Source organism: Pseudophryne corroboree, chromosome 5, assembly GCF_028390025.1.
Source record: "Pseudophryne corroboree isolate aPseCor3 chromosome 5, aPseCor3.hap2, whole genome shotgun sequence".
NCBI lineage: Eukaryota > Metazoa > Chordata > Amphibia > Anura > Myobatrachidae > Pseudophryne > Pseudophryne corroboree.
In genome coordinates, this window is record NC_086448.1 from 684,421,892 (window position 1) to 684,444,068 (window position 22,177).

The following is a 22,177-nucleotide window of genomic DNA, read 5'->3' on the forward strand; positions in this document are numbered from 1 at the left end:
CATTCCTACTCCAGATTCTCTGCTCTGCTACCTGACACGGCCAAGAGGGGGACTTAATATTCACTATCCTCGGTGGGTCTATTATTAGTAACATCTGCAGTAGCCATTTACTGTTTTTTAGTGGCTCTATAACTTATACCCCATACTGAGAAGCTATATGTACTGGGATTTTCTCTGTCTCTATCATTTCCCCCCCCTTTTCTCCCCTTAGTATATGGAGCTGATGGTAAGAACAAGGACTGTCTGCAGGTGGTGTGACTTGGTAAATAGGAGAGAATACAATACGAGTGACAAACAAACAAACCACATTGAGTTTTCCAGACAGCAGGCTAATGTCAAGAGACACGCCTAAGTACAGTTAGTTGCTACACATCCTTATATATGTCCTTACAAATATTTTAACATTGTGAAGTGTTTATAAGACCTCCCTGTTGGTGCTGGACAGTAGAGTAATACCTATATAAATTGAAACAGATAGAATAACTGCAGCTCCATTCCCACTCAAGAGTGCACCAATTCCACAAGCGCTGCTAGACCTCCACCGGAATATCTTGATTACAGTGTACTGTATACTTCAATATAAATAGAGAATAGCAGGGTTATCCAGTAGTGTACATCAATTCTTTACTACCGCAAAATGAACCTCTGGACTCACCCCAACTAAATGAGATGCGTTCACATAAAGGCTTCTTTTATAACAGCTATTCTCCTTTTCCAGATGGTACATGCACTGTTAACTATGACACACACCTAGACCACATTTCCCTATATGTACTAAAAGGTTTCTTTATCCACATTATCACCACCAGCCAGACAGTAGTCCCCTTGTACCGACTTGGACTTTCCAGTCGTCAAATTACAAGGCAGGGTTCTGGAGTCTGTATTTCTTACACACTGCAATCTCTCTCTCTCTCTCTCTCTCTCTCTCTCTCTCTCTCTCTCTCCATATAAATACTTTAAAATTCATAGTACAATAAAAAAAAAAAAAATCACCAGTATGGTTTGTTCCACTTTACAGCTTAAGGCTCAAAAATAAAAGAAACACTCTTCTCATCACTCTGCTCAGTGATGTAACTAGAAATTTTTCTCCCCCAAGCCAAAAAATTCTTCGGCGCCCCCCCCCCCATCCCCCATAATTGGCACTATTAAAGGGATAAATGTGTGCGCGCCGAAGGCGCGTGCGCGTTGCAAAATAGGGTGTGTGGCTTTGTTGGGATGGGCGTGGCTTCACATAAAGGGCCGTGGCATTGCAGGAAAAGACTACGTTATACCCCAGTTTTCCAACCTGCATGCCCAGACGTTAGCCACCACGGGAAAGAAAAATAATCCTGATTCATGCCCCTTACATTATTTGTAATTTTTCCTCCTTATAGTAATGCCCAGTATACATTATGCCACATACTGCAATGGCCCTTAGACATTATGCCACACACAATAATGCACATGACACAATATGCACACACCATAATGCCCCCGACACATTATGCCACACACCGTAATGCCCCCAACACATTATGACAGGAATCGCAATGCCCGTTATACATTATGCTACACACTGCAATGCCCCTGATACATTATACCACATACCACAATACCCGTGATATAGTATACAACACACCGTAATGCCCCCGACACATTATGACAGGAATCGCAATGCCCATTATACATTATGCTACACACTGCAATGCCCCTGATACATTATACCACATACCACAATGCCCGTGATATAGTATACAACACACCGTAATGCCTGACACATACCGCAATGCCAGTTATACCCTATGCCACACACCGCAATGCCCGTTATACATTATGCCACACTGCAATGACCCTGAGACATTATACCACATACCACAATGCCCGTGATATAGTATGCCACACACCGTAATGCCTGTGACACATTATGACACACACCGCAATGTCCGTGATACATTATGCCACACACCGTAATGCCCATTACACATTAAGTCGTACAGTAAGGCTTCTAATTACTTTTAAATTACCTGCTCGTTGCCAGGGGTTTCATGCACTGGGTGTCATGCTCGGTGCCAGGGGTTTCATGCACTGGGTGTCATGCTTGTTGCCAGGGGTTTCATGCTCTTGGTTCCATGCACGGTGCCAGGGGTTTTCATGCTCAGGGTGTCATGCTCGTTGCCAGGGGTATCATGCACTGGGTGTCATGCTCGTTGCTAGGGGGTAGTGCTTGTTGCTAGGGCTGTGCTCCCAGTGCCACATATGTCCCCAGTGCCAGATATTACCCCACGGTGCCAGGTACTCACATGACCCCAGTGCACAATATAGCCTCCCCCCCCTATGTGCCAGGTACACATATACCCCCCCCCCAGTGCCACATATGCCTCCAGTGCCAGATATTCCCCCTCAGTGCCACATATGCCCCCAGTGCCAGATACCCCCCCCCCAGTGCCAGATATTCCCCCCCAGTGCCAGATATGCTCCCAGTGCCAGATCCCCCCCCCAGTGCCACATATGCCCCCAGTGCCAGATATTCCCCCCCAGTGCCAGATATCCCCCCCCCCAGTGCCAGATATGCTCCCAGTGCCAGATACCCCCATTCCCCCTCAGTGCCACATATGCCCCCAGTGCCAGATATTTCCCCCCCCCAGTGCCAGATATTCCCCCCCAGTGCCAGATATGCTCCCAGTGCCAGATTTCCCCCCCCCCCCCAGTGCCACATATGCCCCCAGTGCCAGATATTCCCCCCAGTACCACATATGCCCCCAGTGCCAGATATTCCCCCCCCCAGTGCCAGATATGCTCCCAGTGCCAGATTCCCCCACCCCCCCAGTGCCACATATGCCCCCAGTGCCAGATATCCCCCCCCCCAGTGCCAGATATGCTCCCAGTGCCAGATTACCCCACCCCCAGTGCCACATATGCCCCCAGTGCCAGATATCCCCCCCCCCCAGTGCCAGATATGCTCCCAGTGCCAGATCTCCCCCCCCAGTGCCACATATGCCCCCAGTGCCAGATATTCCCTCCCCCCAGTGCCAGATATGCTCCCAGTGCCAGATTCCCCCACCCCCCCAGTGCCACATATGCCCCCAGTGCCAGATATTCCCCCCCAGTGCCATATATGCCCCCTCCCCCCTCCGCCGCCGCCGCTCCCCCACTGGTTTGTGTTGGAGGGACACGGAGGGCACAGCGCGCGCCTCTCCTGTGTCCCTCCTGCATCATCTCCGGCGGCCGCGGGTCTAATAAACGAAGTGCCGGTTCGTGAGCCAATCAGAGCTCACGAACGGCACTTCGTTTATTAGACCCGCGGCCGCCGGAGATGATGCAGGAGGGACACAGGAGAGGCGCGCGCTGTGCCCTCAGTGTCCCTCCAACACAGCAGGGAGGGTTAGCAGGAGCAGATTGACATGCGGACGCTCGTCCGCATGTCAATCTGCGCTAAATCAGTGGCGCCCCCGTAGCCCCTCGCCCCCAAGCCACCGCGAGGGCTGCGGGGGCAGTAGTTATACGCCACTGACTCTGCTCCAGGGAAAAACAGTCTGGGGTGGATGGCTCCTCCAGATGGAAAAAAACAACAACATTTTTCTAAGCCAATAGGATGTGCAGTAATAGTGGAATCAAACCTCAGGGGTCCTCATACACCAACTCATTTTGGAATGGGGGGCACCCTGCTTAATGACATGTCCAGGTGGCAGTGTTATCGCAGGGCTCCACCCCAGCTATTTTTTAAGTCCCCTTAGTTGGTGGACAGCAGAGTAGGACCCTGTGTGTGCACTACCACAAATGGGGTGTAGCTTCATGGCACCCCCATGTGGGGGCATGCCTGTGATGTTAGTGTATTAATATTTGTAGACACTCCTTTACTAATAGGTGTAAGCCTGAATCTTTAGTGATGGTCCCTGGGACCAGGGGGATGTTGGGAAGTGGGTGGTCTATTGTGCAGTGTGCCTGGAGTTGGAGGGAATAAACAGCACAGCAGTGAACTCACATGTCTCTGTGTCCTGATGACTGGATTTACAAATATATGAACAAAACAATGCCCAGCAACTCTCTGAGATGCTGGGCTTCCCCCAGGCTCCCCGTACACTGTATCTGTTCACCCACCGCTTACTCGCTGCTATGCAGAGCAGTGGTGTGAGCTCCCCCACCGCAGGACACTGTAGCCTGCGGGAGGGAAAGTGGGGAAGTCTTAGGAAAATGTTAGGAGGTATGCCTTAGTACATTTCAAGCAAATCGCATTTCCCATTACAAGTATGGGAAATACAATCTGCTTACTAAAAAAAATGCTAATTACAGGGCTTGGAGAAGTTTTTTACGAAATAAAAATAATATGAAACGGGTGTGAAAATACCCTTTATCACATTATTTAAGTAGAAATGATTTTGATAAATATGCCCGTTGGAGAGAGATAAAGATGACAGAGATAAAGTACCAGCCAACCAGCTCCTAACTGCCATGTTACAGGATGTGTATGAAAAATCACAGTTAGGAGCTGATTGGCTGGTACTTTATCTCCATCCATTTCATCTCTCTACAAGGCTTAGTACATAGACCTCTATGTACTAAGCCTTGGAGAGAGATAAAGTGGAGAGAGATTTGAGAAGTACCAGCCAACCAGCTCCTAATTGTGCTTTTCCTGTAACATGGCAGTTAGGAGCTGATTGGCTGACATTTTATCTCCACCCACTTTATTTTTCTCCAAGGGTTAGTATAGAACCCACTGTTAGCGGTAGCAAGTACTTTTGAAATTAACAGCTACCTTCCAACGTGTAAGTGTACAGCTTACATTAGTGGTATGCAGCTTCGTGGGAATTCTGTCAACATCAAATGTGTATGTGTAGTGGGCCTAATTCAGGGTTGATCGCAGCACCAAATTTGTTAGCAGTTGGGCAAAACCATGTGCACTGCGGGGGGGGGGGGGCAGATGTAACGTGCAGAGAGAGTTAGATTTGGGTGGGGTGTGTTCAAACTGAAATCTAAATTGCAGTGTGTAAAAATAAAGCAGCCAGTATTTACTCTGCACAGAAACAAAATAACCCACCCAAATCTAACACTCTCTGCACATGTTACATCTGCCCCACCTGCAGTGCACATGGTTTTGCCCAACTGCTAACAAATTTGCTGCTGCGATCAACTCTGAATTATCCCCAGTGTCAGCGACACATTCTGAGATAGCTGAAAGACATCACGTAATGGAACCTTTTTCCTACATCTGATGTGTTTCATCCTTCTTAATTGACTTTTTCAAAGATATGATAATATTCCCAACTACAGTAAAGGTGCATACACACTGAGCAATTTTCCCTCCTGCCCAGCGATGTCAGCGGGGGTGAACAGCTTTCCATAGACGGACGCTATGGAAAGCCGTCCACCCCGCCGTTTATCTGCTGGTAATACCAGCAGATGAATGGCGGCTGCCAGCGATGAAGCAGGGTCGCGCATCAGCGCTCACCGCTCATAGCCGGGACATACACACTAGGCAGTTTTAAGCTGAAAGCAGCTCAAAACACCAAAAGTGAGCTGTTTCAGCTCAAAATCGCCCAGTGTTTATGGTCCTTAAACTGAGTTTTCAACATCCAGAGGTCTAGACATAATGGGGGGAATTCAAATGTTTGAAAAGTCAGTTGGGTGTTTGTTTTTTCCTGTCTATTAGATAGACACCCAACTGACTTTTCAAACAATTGAATATCCCCCAATAAATCTAATGCTCCAGCTATATTGTAGTCTCAGAAGACTAAGTACAAATACCATCAGCTACATATATTTAGACTATGGAGACTTGTCTGAGCCAGTTAAATTTGAAGCGCTTTTGCTGCCCAAAGCTAAAATTTCAAATGGCTAAGCCTAATATGCCAGTCTAACTCCCTGCTGTCTCGTTCACTGTGGGTCCACATTGCAAATTGTTTTGTGACATCATGGGCAGTTTTTGAAGGACACAAGTGTATTCAAAGAATATGGAACTTAGGGGGTCATTCCGAGATGATCGTAGCTGTGTTAAATTTAGCACAGCTACGATCATTCACAGTGACATGCGGGGAGACGCCCAGCACAGGGCTATCCCGCCTCGCATGTCAGTGCTGGTCCTCCCCGCAGAAGTACAAAGGCATCGCACAGCGGCGATGCCTGTGCATTTCAAGAGTAGCTCCCGACCAGCGCAGCTTTAGCGTGCTGGCCGGGAGCTACTCATCGCTCCCCGTGACGTCTTGCAGCCACTGCGGCCCGCCCCCCGTTCAGTCCGGCCGCGCCTGTGTTGGCCGGACCGCGCCCACGAAACGGCAGACAAATGCTGTTATTCCAACCCCCCCCCGCCCAGCGACCGCCTCTGCCTGTCAATCAGGCAGAGGCGATCGTAGCGGCCCGACGGCCTACGGCCGTTTTGGCATGCACCAGCGTACTGTGGCACCACCGGTGCATGCGCAGTTCTGACCCGATCGCACCGATGCGATAAACTGCAGCGTGCGATCGGGTCAGAATGACCCCCTTAGTGTGTCATTGTATGCATAGAACATGGAATTAGCATGTCTTTGTATGTAAGTGAAATTAGTATTCAATTATATGCAAAGCATATTAATTATATTGTTATTGTATGCAAATCAAATGAAATTGTGTAGCAATATGGCAAACTGTGGTCAGTTGCATGCATGCTTCTCATTTTAAGGTACAGTAACATGTAAAATCAACATTACTTTTTTGCCGAACATACAGTACAGTAAAATGTTATTCAAAGTGTAGGAAGACAGGTCTTGTCTATGCATTTAACTAAATCTGTTGCTGCTATCAGTTGTACAGTTGTATTTATATAAAAGTAAAAAATAATATTGAAATATACAACATTGACACATTTAATGAAGCATCAAAGTCCCCTGGCATTTAGCTGTTCAATTTTGAGCTTTTCAGTATAAAGCTAATTTCATTTTATGATATCCACCTGCTGTATACCTGTTTTGCACTTTAAAACTGGATATTATGCTTGGGCTGGACTTACTATAGTACTACTAGAGCAGTATTTAAATTTACATGTGAAAACAGCTGGTAACGTGGCTGAAAATATGTGAGAGATCTTATACTGTAGTGCCAAAAGTCATGGCATAGGTGCCTAGTATTGTGTAGGACTCCCTCTAGCCTGGAGAAGTGCAGCAGCTCGGCATTGGCATCAATTCCACAAGCTGATGGAAGACCTCTGGAGAGATGTTGACCCATGCAGTCTGGCTAGCTTCCTTCAGCTGTCTGATATTTGTAGGTGCAGGATCCTGGGTGCAAATGGACCTCTCCACCATGTCCCATAAATGCTTGATTGGATTTATGTTGGGCGAACGTGGAGACCACACCGTTGGTCAGAACTCTCCAGAATGCTCCTCGAACCAGTTCTGGACCACTTGGGACGATAACGTGACACATTCTCCTGCTGGGATATTCCATGATTTTGGGGGTACATGAAGTCCATGAAGGGCTGCAAATGGTCACCAAGGTCTGCAACGTAGCAGTTACCAGTCAATGCCATGTTCAGACGGACCAGTACACCAACCCATACGCCACACCCAAAACCTACCATCAACCCCGAACAGCTGAAGCTGTGACTCATTGGACCACACCACATGTTGCCAGTCCTCCAGGGTCCAATTAGCAATGTCATGAGCCCAGGTGAGGCGCTATGTCTGGTTTTGCAATGTTAACAGGGGCACTCTGAAGAGGTCTTCTGCTCCCATATCCATGGAAGCTAAAGAACGCTGCACTGACCTGCTGGATATACGTCCGGTACCTCCTGCATTAAATGTGGATGTGATTTGAGCCAGTGTCACTTGTCTGTTTCCATACACAATTCTGGTCGACATCGTTGGTCACGATCATGAAGCACCCATAGTCGGCTACTGCGCTGTCCACGGGGGGTGGTAATGCCTTCCATGAGGTATTCCCATACACACGTGACACTGTAGATTGAGGAATGTTGAATGTCCACACAACTTTAGAAATGGAATGTGCAATCCATCGGGCACCCACTCTCAAGCCCCGTTCGAACTCCGATACTTGCAGTCGCCTTGCCGTGAGCTGCTATCCGGTATTCATACTGTGCATTTCCAAGACGTCATGGTATAGTGGCGCAACCTACCATTACCTTTACATACTGCTATCCCATGACTTTTGGCACTTCAGTGTATATAAAGCAACCAGAGAGACAGTGTATGGGAGTGAATACTGGAAGCTTTGAAGAGTGGAAATGAAAGATATACTCTGGGCGGAATGCATCACACATCTCATTTTGAATGCGATACATCCCGCCACTGATCGCATGCATAGCAGCATTTATTATTATGCCATGTGCATGTAAATTTAAGGAAAGCACAGATCTCCCAATAAGAGAGCTTTTCCCAATAAGACAGCTTCTCCCAAGAGTCCGTCTGCACATGAGTGGCTGCTGGTGCGAGCTATGGAAGACATTTGGAGGGATCCTATTGGATACCTCTCAGGGAATGATTCTGTTATGCACCCCATCTATAGATGGCATTGCTTATCAGGTACAAGCTCTGGAAAGTTTCACTTACTGGAGCTTGATGCATATGGGGAATGCAGTCAGACCTCTAAAAACTGTATTTTCTGAGTTTTGACCACATTTTTGGTGTTGATCCATCCCCAGAGTCAGCCCTAAGTATAGGCAAACTAGGCAAATGCCTAGGGCATTCGGAATGCCTAGGGCAGGCATGTCCAAACTATGGCCCTCCAGCTGTTGGGAAACAACACATCCCAGCAGCATGCACTGACACAGCTTTAGCATTCTCTGACAGCAAAACTGTGTCAGGGCATGCTGGGATATGTAGTTTCACAACAGCTGGAGGGCTGCAGTTTGGACATGCCTGACCTAGGGGCAAAAGCAGATTCTGCTGATTAAAATGAGATGCGGTATGCCTATATTCTGTGTGTGCCTGTGGCTGTATCTGCATACGAAATGCCACGTTACAGTGTATTCCTGGAAATCACTGTATCGTAGCATTTCTTATGCAGATACAGCCATAGTCGCACACAGAATATAGACATCCTAATTATCATTTTAATCAGCATAAGCTGCTTGTGCGTCCTAGTCACATAGCAATGAAAAGAACATGCATTTTCTGCAAAAAAAAAAGCCGCTCAACGTTAGCAGAGCTGGATGGAAGCTGCATGGCATATTGAGGCAAGATGTATGAGGACACATCTGTATCCAAGCAGAGGCAGAGGTCCCAGCGTTAGCACCCGTGTGAGCGCTGTGTGTGGGTAGGTTTGTTGTGCAACAGTGTTCGGCATATGTGTAAGGGGCATTATGTGTGTCATGTATAAATGCATTAATAATGTGCAACATATGTGTAAAGGGCATTATGTGTGTCATTATGTGTATAAGGGCATTAGTAAAGGTTGGCATAATGTGTAAAGTGTATTATGTTTAAAAGAACATTAATAATTTGTGTCATATGTGTAAAGGGCATTACTGTGTGGTATGTGTATAAGGTGCTCTACTGTGTGGCGTAATGTATAGAAAAGGGACTACTGTGTAGTCTAATGTGAATAAAGGCCCTCATTCCAAGTTGATCGCTCGCTAGCTACTTTTAGCAGCCGTGCAAACGCATAGTCGCCACCCACGGCGGAGTGTATTTTCGCTTTGCAAGAGTGCAACCAGCTGTGCAGCCGAGCGGCTACAAACACATTTTGTGCAGAACAAGACCAGCCCTGTAGTTACTTATTCTGTGTGATGATTGCTGCGACGAAGGTCCCGGACTTGACGTCAGATACCCGCCCTGCAAACACCTGGACATGCCTGCGTTTTTCCAAACACTCCCAGAAAACGGTCAGTTGACACCCATAAACTCCCACTTCCTGTCAATCTCCTTGCGATCGGCTGTGCGAATGGAATTGTCACTATAACCTGTGTAAAAAAATTAAGCTCTTTGTACCCGTACGCCGTGCGTGCGCCCATACGCATGTGCAGATTTGCCTTTTTTTTTTTTACATCAATAATTTTTATTAAGAATTTTTAGTTTTGCTTAACAGGGGTACAGAAGGAAAAAAAGAGGAAGGGGGGGATGTCATCATACAACTTCAAGAGACAGTAAATTTAAAGAAGCCACATTATATTCAATACTGATCATACATACATACATACATACATACATACATACATACATCAATGGATATGCAAAACCTGATACAATCGAAAATAAAAGCATCAGTGAAAATAAGACTAAAAAGAATGAGTCAATTCTAGAATTAAGGCTGGGAAGTATCCCTATCATCATGTGGACTAGGTGGACATGTGTCCGAGCAGGAAGTATGCGCAATCAGTTTTGCGCCCTCGCCTTCCGTGACATAAACATGCCAAGGCATCCAACGGACAAGGGGAGAGTTAACGGAAAAAGAATAAGGGTTGTATTCAGTTTCACGCATTTTTTTTTTCATTTATAAAGTATGTATACACTAATCATACCGCTTCATTTATTATAAATGGACTAAGAGGAGATCCAGTTGTCATGACTCAGTAAGGTTATCCTCTTTCTCCATTACCTTTTGATATACCCCGATATCCCTTTCTTTGAATTTTACACTTATTGGATGTCTCCATGGGCATAGCTAAAAGAAGTATGGAAATTAAGCTTCTAGCATTTATTGCTCTATGGGGGCGATTCAATTGTTTTTATGCCCAATTTCCCATCACTTTGATATTCAATTGACTGTGCCGCCAGGTGCGAGTAACTGGGTGCCCATTGGTTTTCATGCATGTTGCACCCAAATGTGAAGTGGCTACCCATCTAAACTATTGAGTGCACTGACGCAAATGGGTGAGATTCTGACTTTTCGCATATTTCTGCTCACCATCGCAATAGGTTGGGGCAACAATTGAATAGCTCCATCAGATGCTGTACCTTTGTATCTAATTGTTGTCAACTATTGCGGCCAATCCCGGTTTGCCATCTTTTTAAAAGATCACTACGCAGCGAACGTCAGCTAGCGATCAACTGGGAATGAGGGCCAAAGTGCAATATGGTGTGGTGTAATGTGAATAAGGAGCAATTCAGTGTGATGTAATGTGAAGAAGGAGCACTACTGTGATTAGTAATGTATATAAGTTTATTTGTACTACTGTGTGATGTAACGTGAATAAGGAACACTATTGCATGATATAATGTGAATAAAGTTGCACCACTGTGTGGCGTAATTTGAATTGGGGGTACTATTGTGTGGCCATGCCCCTTCCCAGCAAGAATATGCCTCTTTTTGGGCTGCGCGCCAAATGTGCGCACTGTTTCTATTTGAAATATAGGGGGTAGGAGCAGCAAAATGAGGACTGCAATGACTGAGGGGTGATGATGATGGGAAAGGGGTGCAGGGTTAGAGGCGGAACTAGCAGCGGTGCTAGGGGGGCACCAGCCAAAATCTTGCCTAGGGCATCATATGGATTAGGGCGGGCTCTGTCCATCCCGGTCACTATGGGGGTAATTCTGAGTTGATCGCAGAAGCAAGTTTGTTAGCAATTGGGCAAAACCATGTGCACTGCAGGGGGAGCATAATATAACATTTGCAGAGAGAGTTAGATTTGGGTGGGTTATTTTGTTTCTGTGCAGGGTAAATATTGGCTGCTTTATTTTTACACTGCAATTTAGATTTCAGTTTGAATACACCCCACCCAAACCTAACTCTCTCTGCACATGTTATATCTGCCCCCCCCCCCCCCCCCCTGTAGTGCACATGGCTTTGCCCAACTGCTAAAAAATTTCCTGCTGAGATCAACTCAGAATTAGGCCCTATGGCCCTCATTCCGAGTTGATCGCTCGCTTGCTGCTTTTAGCAGCAGTGCAAACGCTAAGCCGCCGTCCTCTGGGAGTGTATCTAAGCTTAGCAGAAGTACGAATGAAAGGTTAGCAGAACAGTGCTAAAAAATTTTCAAGCAGTTTCAGAGTAGCTGCAGACTTACTCCTTCCTTGAGATCACTTCAGTCTGTTTAGTTCCTGCTTTGACGTCACAAACACGCCCTGCGTTCGGCCAGCCACTCCCCCGTTTCCCCAGGCACGCCTGCGTTTTTACCTGACACGCCTGCGTTTTTTAGCACACTCCCGGAAAACGGTCAGTTACCACCCAGAAACACCCACTTCCTGTCAATCACTCACCGATCAACAGAGCGACGGAAAAGAGTCGCTCGACCTTGTGTAAAACTGCATAGTTTTTTGAGAAAGTACGTCGCGCGTGCGCACTGCGGCCCGTACGCATGCGCAGAAATGCTGATTTTTAGCCTGATAGCTGCGCTGCGAACAACGGCAGCTAGCGATCAACTCGGAATGACCCCCTAAGGCCCTCATTCCGAGTTGATCGCTAGCTAGCTGCTTTTAGCAGCAGTGCAAACGCTAAGCCGCCTCCCTCTGGGAGTGTATCTTAGCTTAGCAGAAATGCGACCGAAAGGATCGCAGCGCTGCTACAAAAAAAAATTGTGCAGTTTCAGAGTAGCTGCAGACCTACTCCTACCTTGCGATCACTTCAGTCTGTTTAGTTCCTGTTTTGACGTCACAAACACGCCCTGCGTTCGGCCAGCCACTCCCCTGTTTCTCCAGCCACTCCTGCGTTTTTATCTGGCACGCCTGCATTTTTTCACACACTCCTCGAAAACAGCCAGTTACCACCCAGAAATACCCACTTCCTGTCAATCACTCACCGATCAGCAGTGCGACTGAAAAGCGTCGCTCGAGCTTGTGTAAAACTACATCAGCTTTTGTGAAAGTACGATGCGCGTGCGCAGTGCGCCCCATACGCATGCGCAGAATTGCCGTTTTTTAGCCTGATCGCTGTGCTGCGAACAACGGCAGCTAGCGATCAACTCGGAATGACCCCCTATATTTGGAGAAATACAACACTTACTGCAAATTTCTAGTGTTTCTGAGACTTTGGGAACAAATTAATGTGATGTTAAATTAATTCTTGGGGAATCAATATTTGTTTAGTGCTTTTATAGTACAGCACTTGTATATAGAGTATTTACGATATGTCCCCCCCCCCCCCCTCCCACTGATTCTAATAGTATTTAATGTGGCCACAATTGTTTTATTCTGCTATTTCAATATAGTGTAAAGACATGTTGACCAGGGCTGTTTTTTCGTATGGGCTCAATGGGCTCTTGCCCAAGGGCCCCAGGAGTATAAGTGCCCTAGGCTGATGGCTGAGGGTCCCCTCTTTCCAGGGGTACCATAATTTTGAAAATCGGCCCTGGGGAACCACCGATATTTGATATCAAAACAGTGGTCCCCATCCAATCCTGTTAATTGCTATTTCCAGACAGATATCTCGGGTTCTGTCTAACTTAGAGTCTTTCTGAGGGTATACTTCAAAAGCTGGGACTCTCCCCTTTGGTGGACGCTGGCAGCTTGCCTCTACTATGCCCAGAACCAGACGCTCCACACTCCTGGTAGCAGTTTTTTATTTTCATTGGTGGATTGCGCTGGCTCCTGAACTCTGATCCCCAGGTCCCCAGTCCCTCCTGAAAGGTGGGACTCTCTAGTTTTTTTTATCCCATTCAAAGCTAAGAAATCTATTTCCAGGAACTTGAGATATCTGCAGTCAAGCAAGCTGCCCTCCCACTGGAAAATTATGAATACTAATCCCACTCCACTATCCACCCCTCCCCTACGTATTAAATACCCCCTACCACCCTGGAAGTCATGTACCGGGGCCCCTTCATTCAGCCCAATGGCCCCTTCTACAGTATAGTGTTCTCCCTCCCGCCCCATCTCCCACCATTGGTGCAGTAAAGGAGTAATTAGCAGAATTTACTGCTCCTGGTCATACATGCTGAGCGGAAGATAAAACACCCCCTACCGCCAGTGGGACATCAATGCCGCTGCTGACAGCACCCCCACCCCTACCGCTGGAGGCTGTGCCCAGGGACCTACACTGCTGTTAAGACTGCCCTGATGTTGACATTAATCCACCGCCATTTTTAGAACTACATAGATTAAATAATTTATATTTGCCTTAAAAAATGTGCATTGCCATGTCTCACAAGACATTTACTGGTTATCTAATCTCTATTTTCTGTGTAATGGTTGTAGTGTAATAAAACTGTGGGGGTAATTCCAAGTTGATCGCAGCAGGATTTTTGTTAGCAATTGGGCAAAACCATGTGCACTGCAGGGGAGGCAGATATAACATATGCAGAGAGAGTTAGATTTGGGTGGGGTGTGTTCAATCTGCAATCTGATTTGCAGTGTAAAAATAAAGCAGCCAGTATTTACCCTGCACAGAAACAAAATAACCCACCCAAATCTTACTCTCTCTACACATGTTATATCTGCCTCCCCTGCAGTGCACATGGTTTTGCCCAATTGCTATCAAAAATCCTGCTGCAATCAACTTGGAATTACCCCCTGTGTAACGTCGCTTGTGTAATGAATTGCCTTTCTAACCAGCTGGGCATCCTATTATATCCGGTAATGAGTTCCTGTTTTTCTCTTGCTTTTAGGACAGTTTTCCAGCTCGGTTTGGAGGCATCCATTTTGTTAATCAGCCCTGGTACATCCATGCTCTGTACACTATAATTAAACCATTCCTTAAAGACAAGACACGGAAAAGGGTAAGACATGTCAACATATGTAAAGCCGGTTTCCTGATCTGTCTCAAATCCCTAAAGACCTGTAACTCGTTTTTTCCTGGTGACCTCTGAAATGGAATCACATGGCATGTGGTGGTCACAGCTGTGGTTTGCAGATTGTCTGTCTCTGATCAATAAAGCTGTGACAATGGATTATTTGCAGAGTGCCGCTCCAGGCTGTGGGTATATTTGATGTTTATAAACAACAGGAACTAACTGATCGGAATCTCATCTCTGGTGATGATAAACGGAAATATATAAAAATAGTGGCATTAATAGAAAGATGAAGTTACATACAATTGCATAGAGGTTCAGATGCCGCACACAATCTGTTGACAACTAATGTTACTGTATTTTATAATGTCATTATCTAACTGCAGCTTCAGCTATTTAGCTTACGTATTTTCTACTGAGCATGCTAACACTCAGAGACACGCATTCTTCACATTTCATTGGAACAAGAGATAATATTTTTCTGTATTACATTCTTTAAACAAGGCGATAACTGCCACATCTCTGGCATGTGTATGTGGTGATACACAGACAACCAGATACATAAGCATGCCATTTAGCACATGCCTGTAAATAATAGCTATGCTGTTTATTTTAGCTGCAACACTTGTATGTTGCGCAGTCATATCCTGCATATTGTCAGTGCCATAATGAGGGGTGTATGATTGGCACAGCCACCCAAGTCTGAGGGGTCAGCATAGTCACTACCCTGATGCCACTCTGCCTCGCTTTGTTACTTGTGGCATGGAAGGCTAGAGGAACTTAGGACATCCCCATCTGCCAGCCTGCCACCTTATTGCTTCTCCCCTAGTACCTGCTGCCTTTGCAAAAAAGGTACACTGATACCTTCAAAAAATGAACTCATGTAAACAGGGGCAGGGGCGCAGGAATGGTTTGTGAATGGGGGGGGGGCATTGTAGAATATAAATTTTGCCGCTCCCCATTAATTAAAAAAAACCCTACCCCCAACACGGGGAGCGCTTACCTCCAGATCCCCGTGGAGACTCCTAATTTAAAAAGGCTGCTGCCGGCGCCGCAGCCTGCTGCCACATGTCCTGTCCTGTCCGGCTCTTCACTCTCCACTGATGCATTACTGGGAGGAGGTGTGGCCATGCTGGGCCTGCTGGGACATCCCCGCCTTCTCCCAGTAATGCATCAGTGGTGAAGAACCGGCTGAGGCAGGACAGGAGGCAGCACGCTGGGCTCCAGTGGCGGCAGACTTTCAAAGTAGGAGGCTCAGCGGGGATCCAGAGGTAAGCGCTCCCCCTCCCCAGCGCCTGCGCCTGTTTCATGTTTGGGGGAGGGGCATGCTGCCCCCTTGCCCCCCCATTCTGACACCACTGAACAGGGGGTTCAGTATGAATGAGCGCCAGATGGGATGCTACCATGTTGGGACTTGTATTGTCACAAAAGAGAAAAGAGAAAATGCAGTTGTACACTCTAAACATTAAGAACACTGTTAATCAGAACAATTACAATAAACTCTGTAATTTAACATGGAGTAAAAGTGAGGTTCTTAGCATATTTTTTAGCCAATGGTAATATAACAGATAAGTTGATTATAAAAAGACAGATGTGGCGGGATGTAATGCCGCCCGAGACTGGAGGCTGTGCGGGATGCCAGCCAAACTCTGACTTTTTTTAAAGGGGCAATCACTTACAAGGCATGGTTTTCCCTTGTAAGTGATTGCCCCTTTAAAAAAAGTCAAGAGTTCAGCTGGCATCCCGCACAGCCTCCAGTCTCGGGTGGCATTACATCCCGCCAATAATGTAAGAGAGAGAAATAATTGTAATTAATTTGACCAGATGCAGTCGCAACCATAGGAAGCACTAAATGGGATTTGCACCAGCCCCATTCTTGGTGTAAAATCTGTCAGAGTATGGCCTTCAATGTATGCGATTATGCATCTGAGTCCGAAACCACTCCATAAGATGGTATACCTTTGTGCATCTGCATAGCCACATCTCAGTCACCACCTGGGAAAGCCCAATTGGTCCTGCAATGCTTTGCATTATCACTGTGGGAAACTTGCACCATGTGACTTTTTGAGGATTCAGATTTATGCGCAGTTGCAAAAAGTCACCAACTTACGTGAACATTTGCAATACATCTAACTCAGCCCCTTAATGTGAATTTTAAACAGCTTATTTTGAATGTGAGCTCTTTCCACATTTTTTTAAGTTTATCCTCCCCCCATTTGAAAAAAAGATGATATCCAATTTTTATTATAGACAACCCACCACATTTTATCATATGTATTCATTCAGGATGGTGGAGACCTTGTAATATCCTGATATACAGGGCCGGTGCAAGGTTTCTTGGCACTCTAGGCAAAACTTCAGCCTACTGCGCCAACCACCACCAAACCCACTTCCCAGTTCTTCAGATGAAAGTGGGACTTATACGTTTCATAGACACCACTTGCATTAGGTACAACAAGGATGTTTCTTTCAGAGGCATCCTTAATGTTGTGATAGACAGACTCAGTGGCACCCTCCCCAAAATCCCGGCGCCCCAGGCAGCTGCCTGATGTAGAGCTGGCCCTGCTGATATATAATCTTGTTTTCTGTCTAATTGATTGTGCAAGCTCCTATGTTGGTTTTGCAAGTCATTGTTATTAATGATACATCTTACTGCTGTCTTATAGTGAAAGAACAGAATTTAATCTTCTCATATTATCTGTAGCACTAAGAGTTATCTGTTTCTATCAAACCTCCTAACAGCCGTACCCCACTGCATGCCAAGAAAACAATTGAGACGACTTATACTATTAAAATAACGACACAGAGAAATATATTGGGCAGAATATTGTTAGCTAGTTATTAATTAGTCTTAATAACTAAAAGACCTGTAATCAAGTGAAGATTAATGTAAAAGAGCTAAAGAATAAGAGTATGGTGGGCAGAAAAAGAACGTCTGAAATCCAAAGGCAAATCCCAAGTTAATCAAACTCACCCAATAACCAAAATCAATCTAACTACCAGCCAATCACAGGTATCCACTCAGACCTTCTACCGTGACTACCCACCCTGGGGGGTGATGCCGCTGCCCCCTGAAGGGTGGTCCAGCAGATATAACAGTCAACGAAGTTGAGGGCACCCAAACAGCACCAGAAGAACTGACTAAAACTGCAACTATTAACTCAAACACAGCCAATGTGCCTCTCTTTTCCACCAGACAAATAGCTAACAAAACTAATCCATGACAGCCATAAAACAAAACCCCCCAAAAAGATAAAAGGGGTGGGAGGGTGGGAAAGCAAAAGGAAAAGAGGCTGACTAAAACCAGCCCAAACCAGAAAGCACCACTAAAAACACTCACTAGCCCTCCTATTGGAGCAACAACCCAGGGCAGGCCCAAGCTTATTTTTTTTAGTAAGCAAAAATCTATTTTGGCGCCCCTTGATGGGATAAAAGGGGTGTGGTCTTACAAGAAAGGGGTGTGGCTACACAATTGTACTCCCCGTGGTACAGGGTGATAGTGGGTGACAGGGAGATAATAGGTTACTGGTGAGGCAGGGGTGACAGGGAGATGGTGGGTAACTGAGGCAGGGGTGACAGGGAGATGATGGGTGACTGAGGCAGGGGTGACAGGGAGATGGTGGGTAACTGGGAGATGGTGGGTGACTGAGGCAGGGGTGACAGGGAGATAATGGGTGACTGAGGCAGGGTGACATTGAGATAGTGGATGACTGATGTCCCCAGTGCCAGATACATATGTCCCCACAGCGCCAGATATACCCCCAGTGCAGATACATATGTCCCCACAGTGCCAGATATACCCCCAGTGCAGATACATATGTCCCCACAGTGCCAGATATGCCCCATGTGCAGATACATATATCCCACAGTGCCAGATATGCCCCCAGTGCAGATACATATATCCCCACAGTACCAGATATGCCCCCAGTGCAGATACATATATCCCCACAGTGCCAGATATGCCCCCAGTGCAGATACATATATCCCCACAGTGCCAGATATGCCCCCAGTGCAGATACACATGCCTCCACAGTGCCAGATATGCCCCCAGTGCAGATACACATCCTTCCACATTGCCAGATATGCCCCCAGTGCAGATACATATATCCCCACAGTGCCAGATATGCCCCCAGTGCAGATACACATGCCCCCACAGTGCCAAATATGCCGCCAGTGCAGATACACATCCTCCCACAATGCTAGATATGCCCCCAGTGCAGATACATATATCCCCACAGTGCCAGATATGCCCCCAGTGCAGATACATATATCCCCACAGTGCCAGATATACCCCCAGTGCAGATACACATGCCTCCACAGTGCCAGATATGCCCCGAGTGCAGATACACATGCCTCCACAGTGCCAGATATGCCACCAGTGCAGATACACATCCTCCCACAATGCTAGCTATGCCCCCAGTGCAGATACATATATCCCCACAGTGCCAGATATGCCCCCAGTGCAGATACATATATCCCCACAGTGCCAGATATACCCCCAGTGCAGATACACATGCCTCCACAGTGCCAGATATGCCCCCAATGCAGATACACATCCTTCCACATTGCCAGATATGCCCCCAGTGCAGATACATATATCCCCACAGTGCCAGATATGCCCCCAGTGCAGATACATATATCCCCACAGTGCCAGATATACCCCCAGTGCAGATACACATGCCTCCACAGTGCCAGATATGCCCCCAATGCAGATACACATCCTTCCACATTGCCAGATATGCCCCCAGTGCAGATACATATATCCCCACAGTGCCAGATATACCCCCAGTGCAGATACACATGCCTCCACAGTGCCAGATATGCCCCCAATGCAGATACACATCCTTCCACATTGCCAGATATGCCCCCAGTGCAGATACATATATCCCCACAGTGCCAGATATGCCCCCAGTGCAGATACATATATCCCCACAGTGCCAGATATACCCCCAGTGCAGATACACATGCCTCCACAGTGCCAGATATGCCCCCAATGCAGATACACATCCTTCCACATTGCCAGATATGCCCCCAGTGCAGATACATATATCCCCACAGTGCCAGATATGCCCCCAGTGCAGATACACATGACCCCACAGTGCCAAATATGCCGCCAGTGCAGATACACATCCTCCCACAGTGCCAGGTATGCCCCCAGTGCAGATACATATATATCCCCACAGTGCCAGATATGCCCCCACAGTGCCTCCCACAATGCCAGATATGCCCCCAGTGCTGATACACATGCCCCCACAGTGCCTCCCACAGTGCCAGATATGCCCTTAATGCTGATACACATGCCCCCTCAGTGCCTCCCACAGTGCCAGATATGCCCCCAGTGCTGATACACATGCCCCCACAGTGCCAGATATACCCCCGGTGCTGATACATATATCCCCACAGTGCCAGATATTGCCCCCAGTACAGAAACATATATCCCCACAGTGCCAGATATGCCCCCAGTGCTGATACACATGCCCCCACAGCGCCTCCCACAGTGCCAGATATGCCCCCAGTGTTGATACACATGCCCCCACAGTGCCTCCCACAGTGCCAGATATGCCCCCAGTGCTGATACACATGCCCCCACAGTGCCAGATATGCCCCCAGTGCTGATACACATGCCCCCACAGTGCTCCCATAGTGCCATATATGCCCCCAGTGCTGATACACATGTCCCCACAGTGCCTCCTCCCTCCCGAAAAAGTGCTGCTCACTGCTTCTCACCTGCTGCTGTAAGGGGAGGAGAGCGCAGCGTGCGCCTCTCCTACCCCTCCGTCTCCAGCGGCGGTGTCTATCTTTAATTCGCCGCCGGCCCGTGAGCTAATCAGAGCTTGCGGTCCGGCAGCCAATCAGGAGCCTCAGCTGCCGGTCCGCGGGCTCTGATTGGCTCACGGGCCAGCGCCAAATTTAAGATAGTCACTGCCACCGGAGACGTCAGTGTGCGCCGGGAAGCGGTGACAGGGAGCCGATCGAGCTGTTTGCTGGCCACCACTGCTGTAGAGAGTGAGTCACTGTGACTCACTGTCTGCAGCAGCGCCCTCTACTGCCTGGCGCTCAACGTGGCTGCGTAGCCCAAGTATGCGTCGGGCCGCCCCTGCAACAACCCTGTCATGACAAAGTGGTCCGCTTCCAGCCCAGAAGGTTATCTCCCTCCATTCCAAGACTTGTCATTACTTTCTCCTTATTATCTGCTGTAGTGGCTTATGGAAGGGAAGGACGTATATGTGAGAGCCTAAGTTACAAATATTTTAAAAGTTATATTGCCCAGGTTGGTGAGGAGTCTCCAGCAGTAGAACTGTCAAATCCAAGTTTAAGAACGGCTTATTTCCAATTTAAGGTTGCAGGAAATTAGTATATTATTAACACTGATTCCACCAATATTCTGTGGTGGCATTAGAGATACCTTTTAAAATTAGTTCTAATTTTATTTTCTCTGACGTCCTAGTGGATGCTGGGAACTCCGTAAGGACCATGGGGAATAGATGGGCTCCGCAGGAGACTGGGCACTCCAAAGAAAAGATTAGGTACTATCTGGTGTGCACTGGCTCCTCCCTCTATGCCCCTCCTCCAGACCTCAGTTAGAATCTGTGCCCGGCCAGAGCTGGGTGCTCCTAGTGGGCTCTCCTGAGCTTACTAGTAAAGAAAGTATTTATTAGGTTTTTTATTTTCAGTGAGCTTCTGCTGGCAACAGACTCACTGCTACGTGGGACTAAGGGGAGAGAAGCAAACCTACCTGCTTGCAGCTAGCTTGTGCTTCTTAGGCTACTGGACACCATTAGCTCCAGAGGGTTCGAACACAGGCACCTGTCCTCGATCGTCCGTTCCCGGAGCCGCGCCGCCGTCCCCCTCGCAGAGCCAGAAGAACAGAAGCTTGAAGACGACGAAATCGGCGGCAGAAGACTCCTGTCTTCATTTAAGGTAGCGCCATTGCTCCCAGCACACTTACACACTCCGGTCACTGTAGGGTGCAGGGCGATGGGGGGGGGGGGGGGGGCGCCCTGGGCAGCAATTGAAGTACCTTTTGGCAATAAAAATACATATATACAGTCTGGCACTGTATATATGTAAAAAAACCCGCCATTTTTTTACACAGAAAGCGGGACAGAAGCCCGCCACTGAGGGGGCGGGGCCTTCTTCCTCAGCACACCAGCGCCATTTTCTCTTCACAGCTCCGCTGGAAGCAGCTCCCCCGGCTCTCCCCTGCAGTATCCAGGTACAAGAAGGGTAAAAAAGAGAGGGGGGGGCACATAAATTTAGGCGCAAATAAAACATATAAGGCAGCTATTGGGTAATCACTTATTATAAGTGAAAATCCCTGTGTTATATAGCGCTGTGGTGTGTGCTGGCATACTCTCTCTCTTACCCCTTTCACACCGCAGCTTATACCCGGTATTTTGCCGTTTTAACTGGCTTCCTAAACGGGTCAAGCTGCGATGTGAAAGGGTCCCCTTCAATTTACCGTTTTCAAAATACCGGTATTTTGAAACGGTAAAAAAGAAGGGTCCTACCCGTTTCAGTCCCATTTCACTGTGCAGTGTGAAAGGGTCTGAAACGGTATTTGCAAGCCCCAGCAGGTCATAGGCTGTCTCCATGTGTGATGTCAGCAGCCAC

The 22,177-nt window shown here is 47.3% G+C and overlaps 1 protein-coding gene across 2 annotated transcripts in view; it reads left to right on the top strand.

Annotated features, from left to right (window-relative positions):
* The window catches only part of CLVS1 (clavesin 1), a 192,701-nt gene that overhangs the window by 82,059 nt on the left and 88,465 nt on the right, over window positions 1-22,177 (top strand). For both annotated transcript variants that reach the window (XM_063923777.1, XM_063923778.1), the window contains exon 4: window positions 14,441-14,551. In XM_063923777.1, the coding sequence (XP_063779847.1) occupies window positions 14,441-14,551 (111 nt within the window). The remainder of the gene's footprint in view (window positions 1-14,440; window positions 14,552-22,177) is intronic.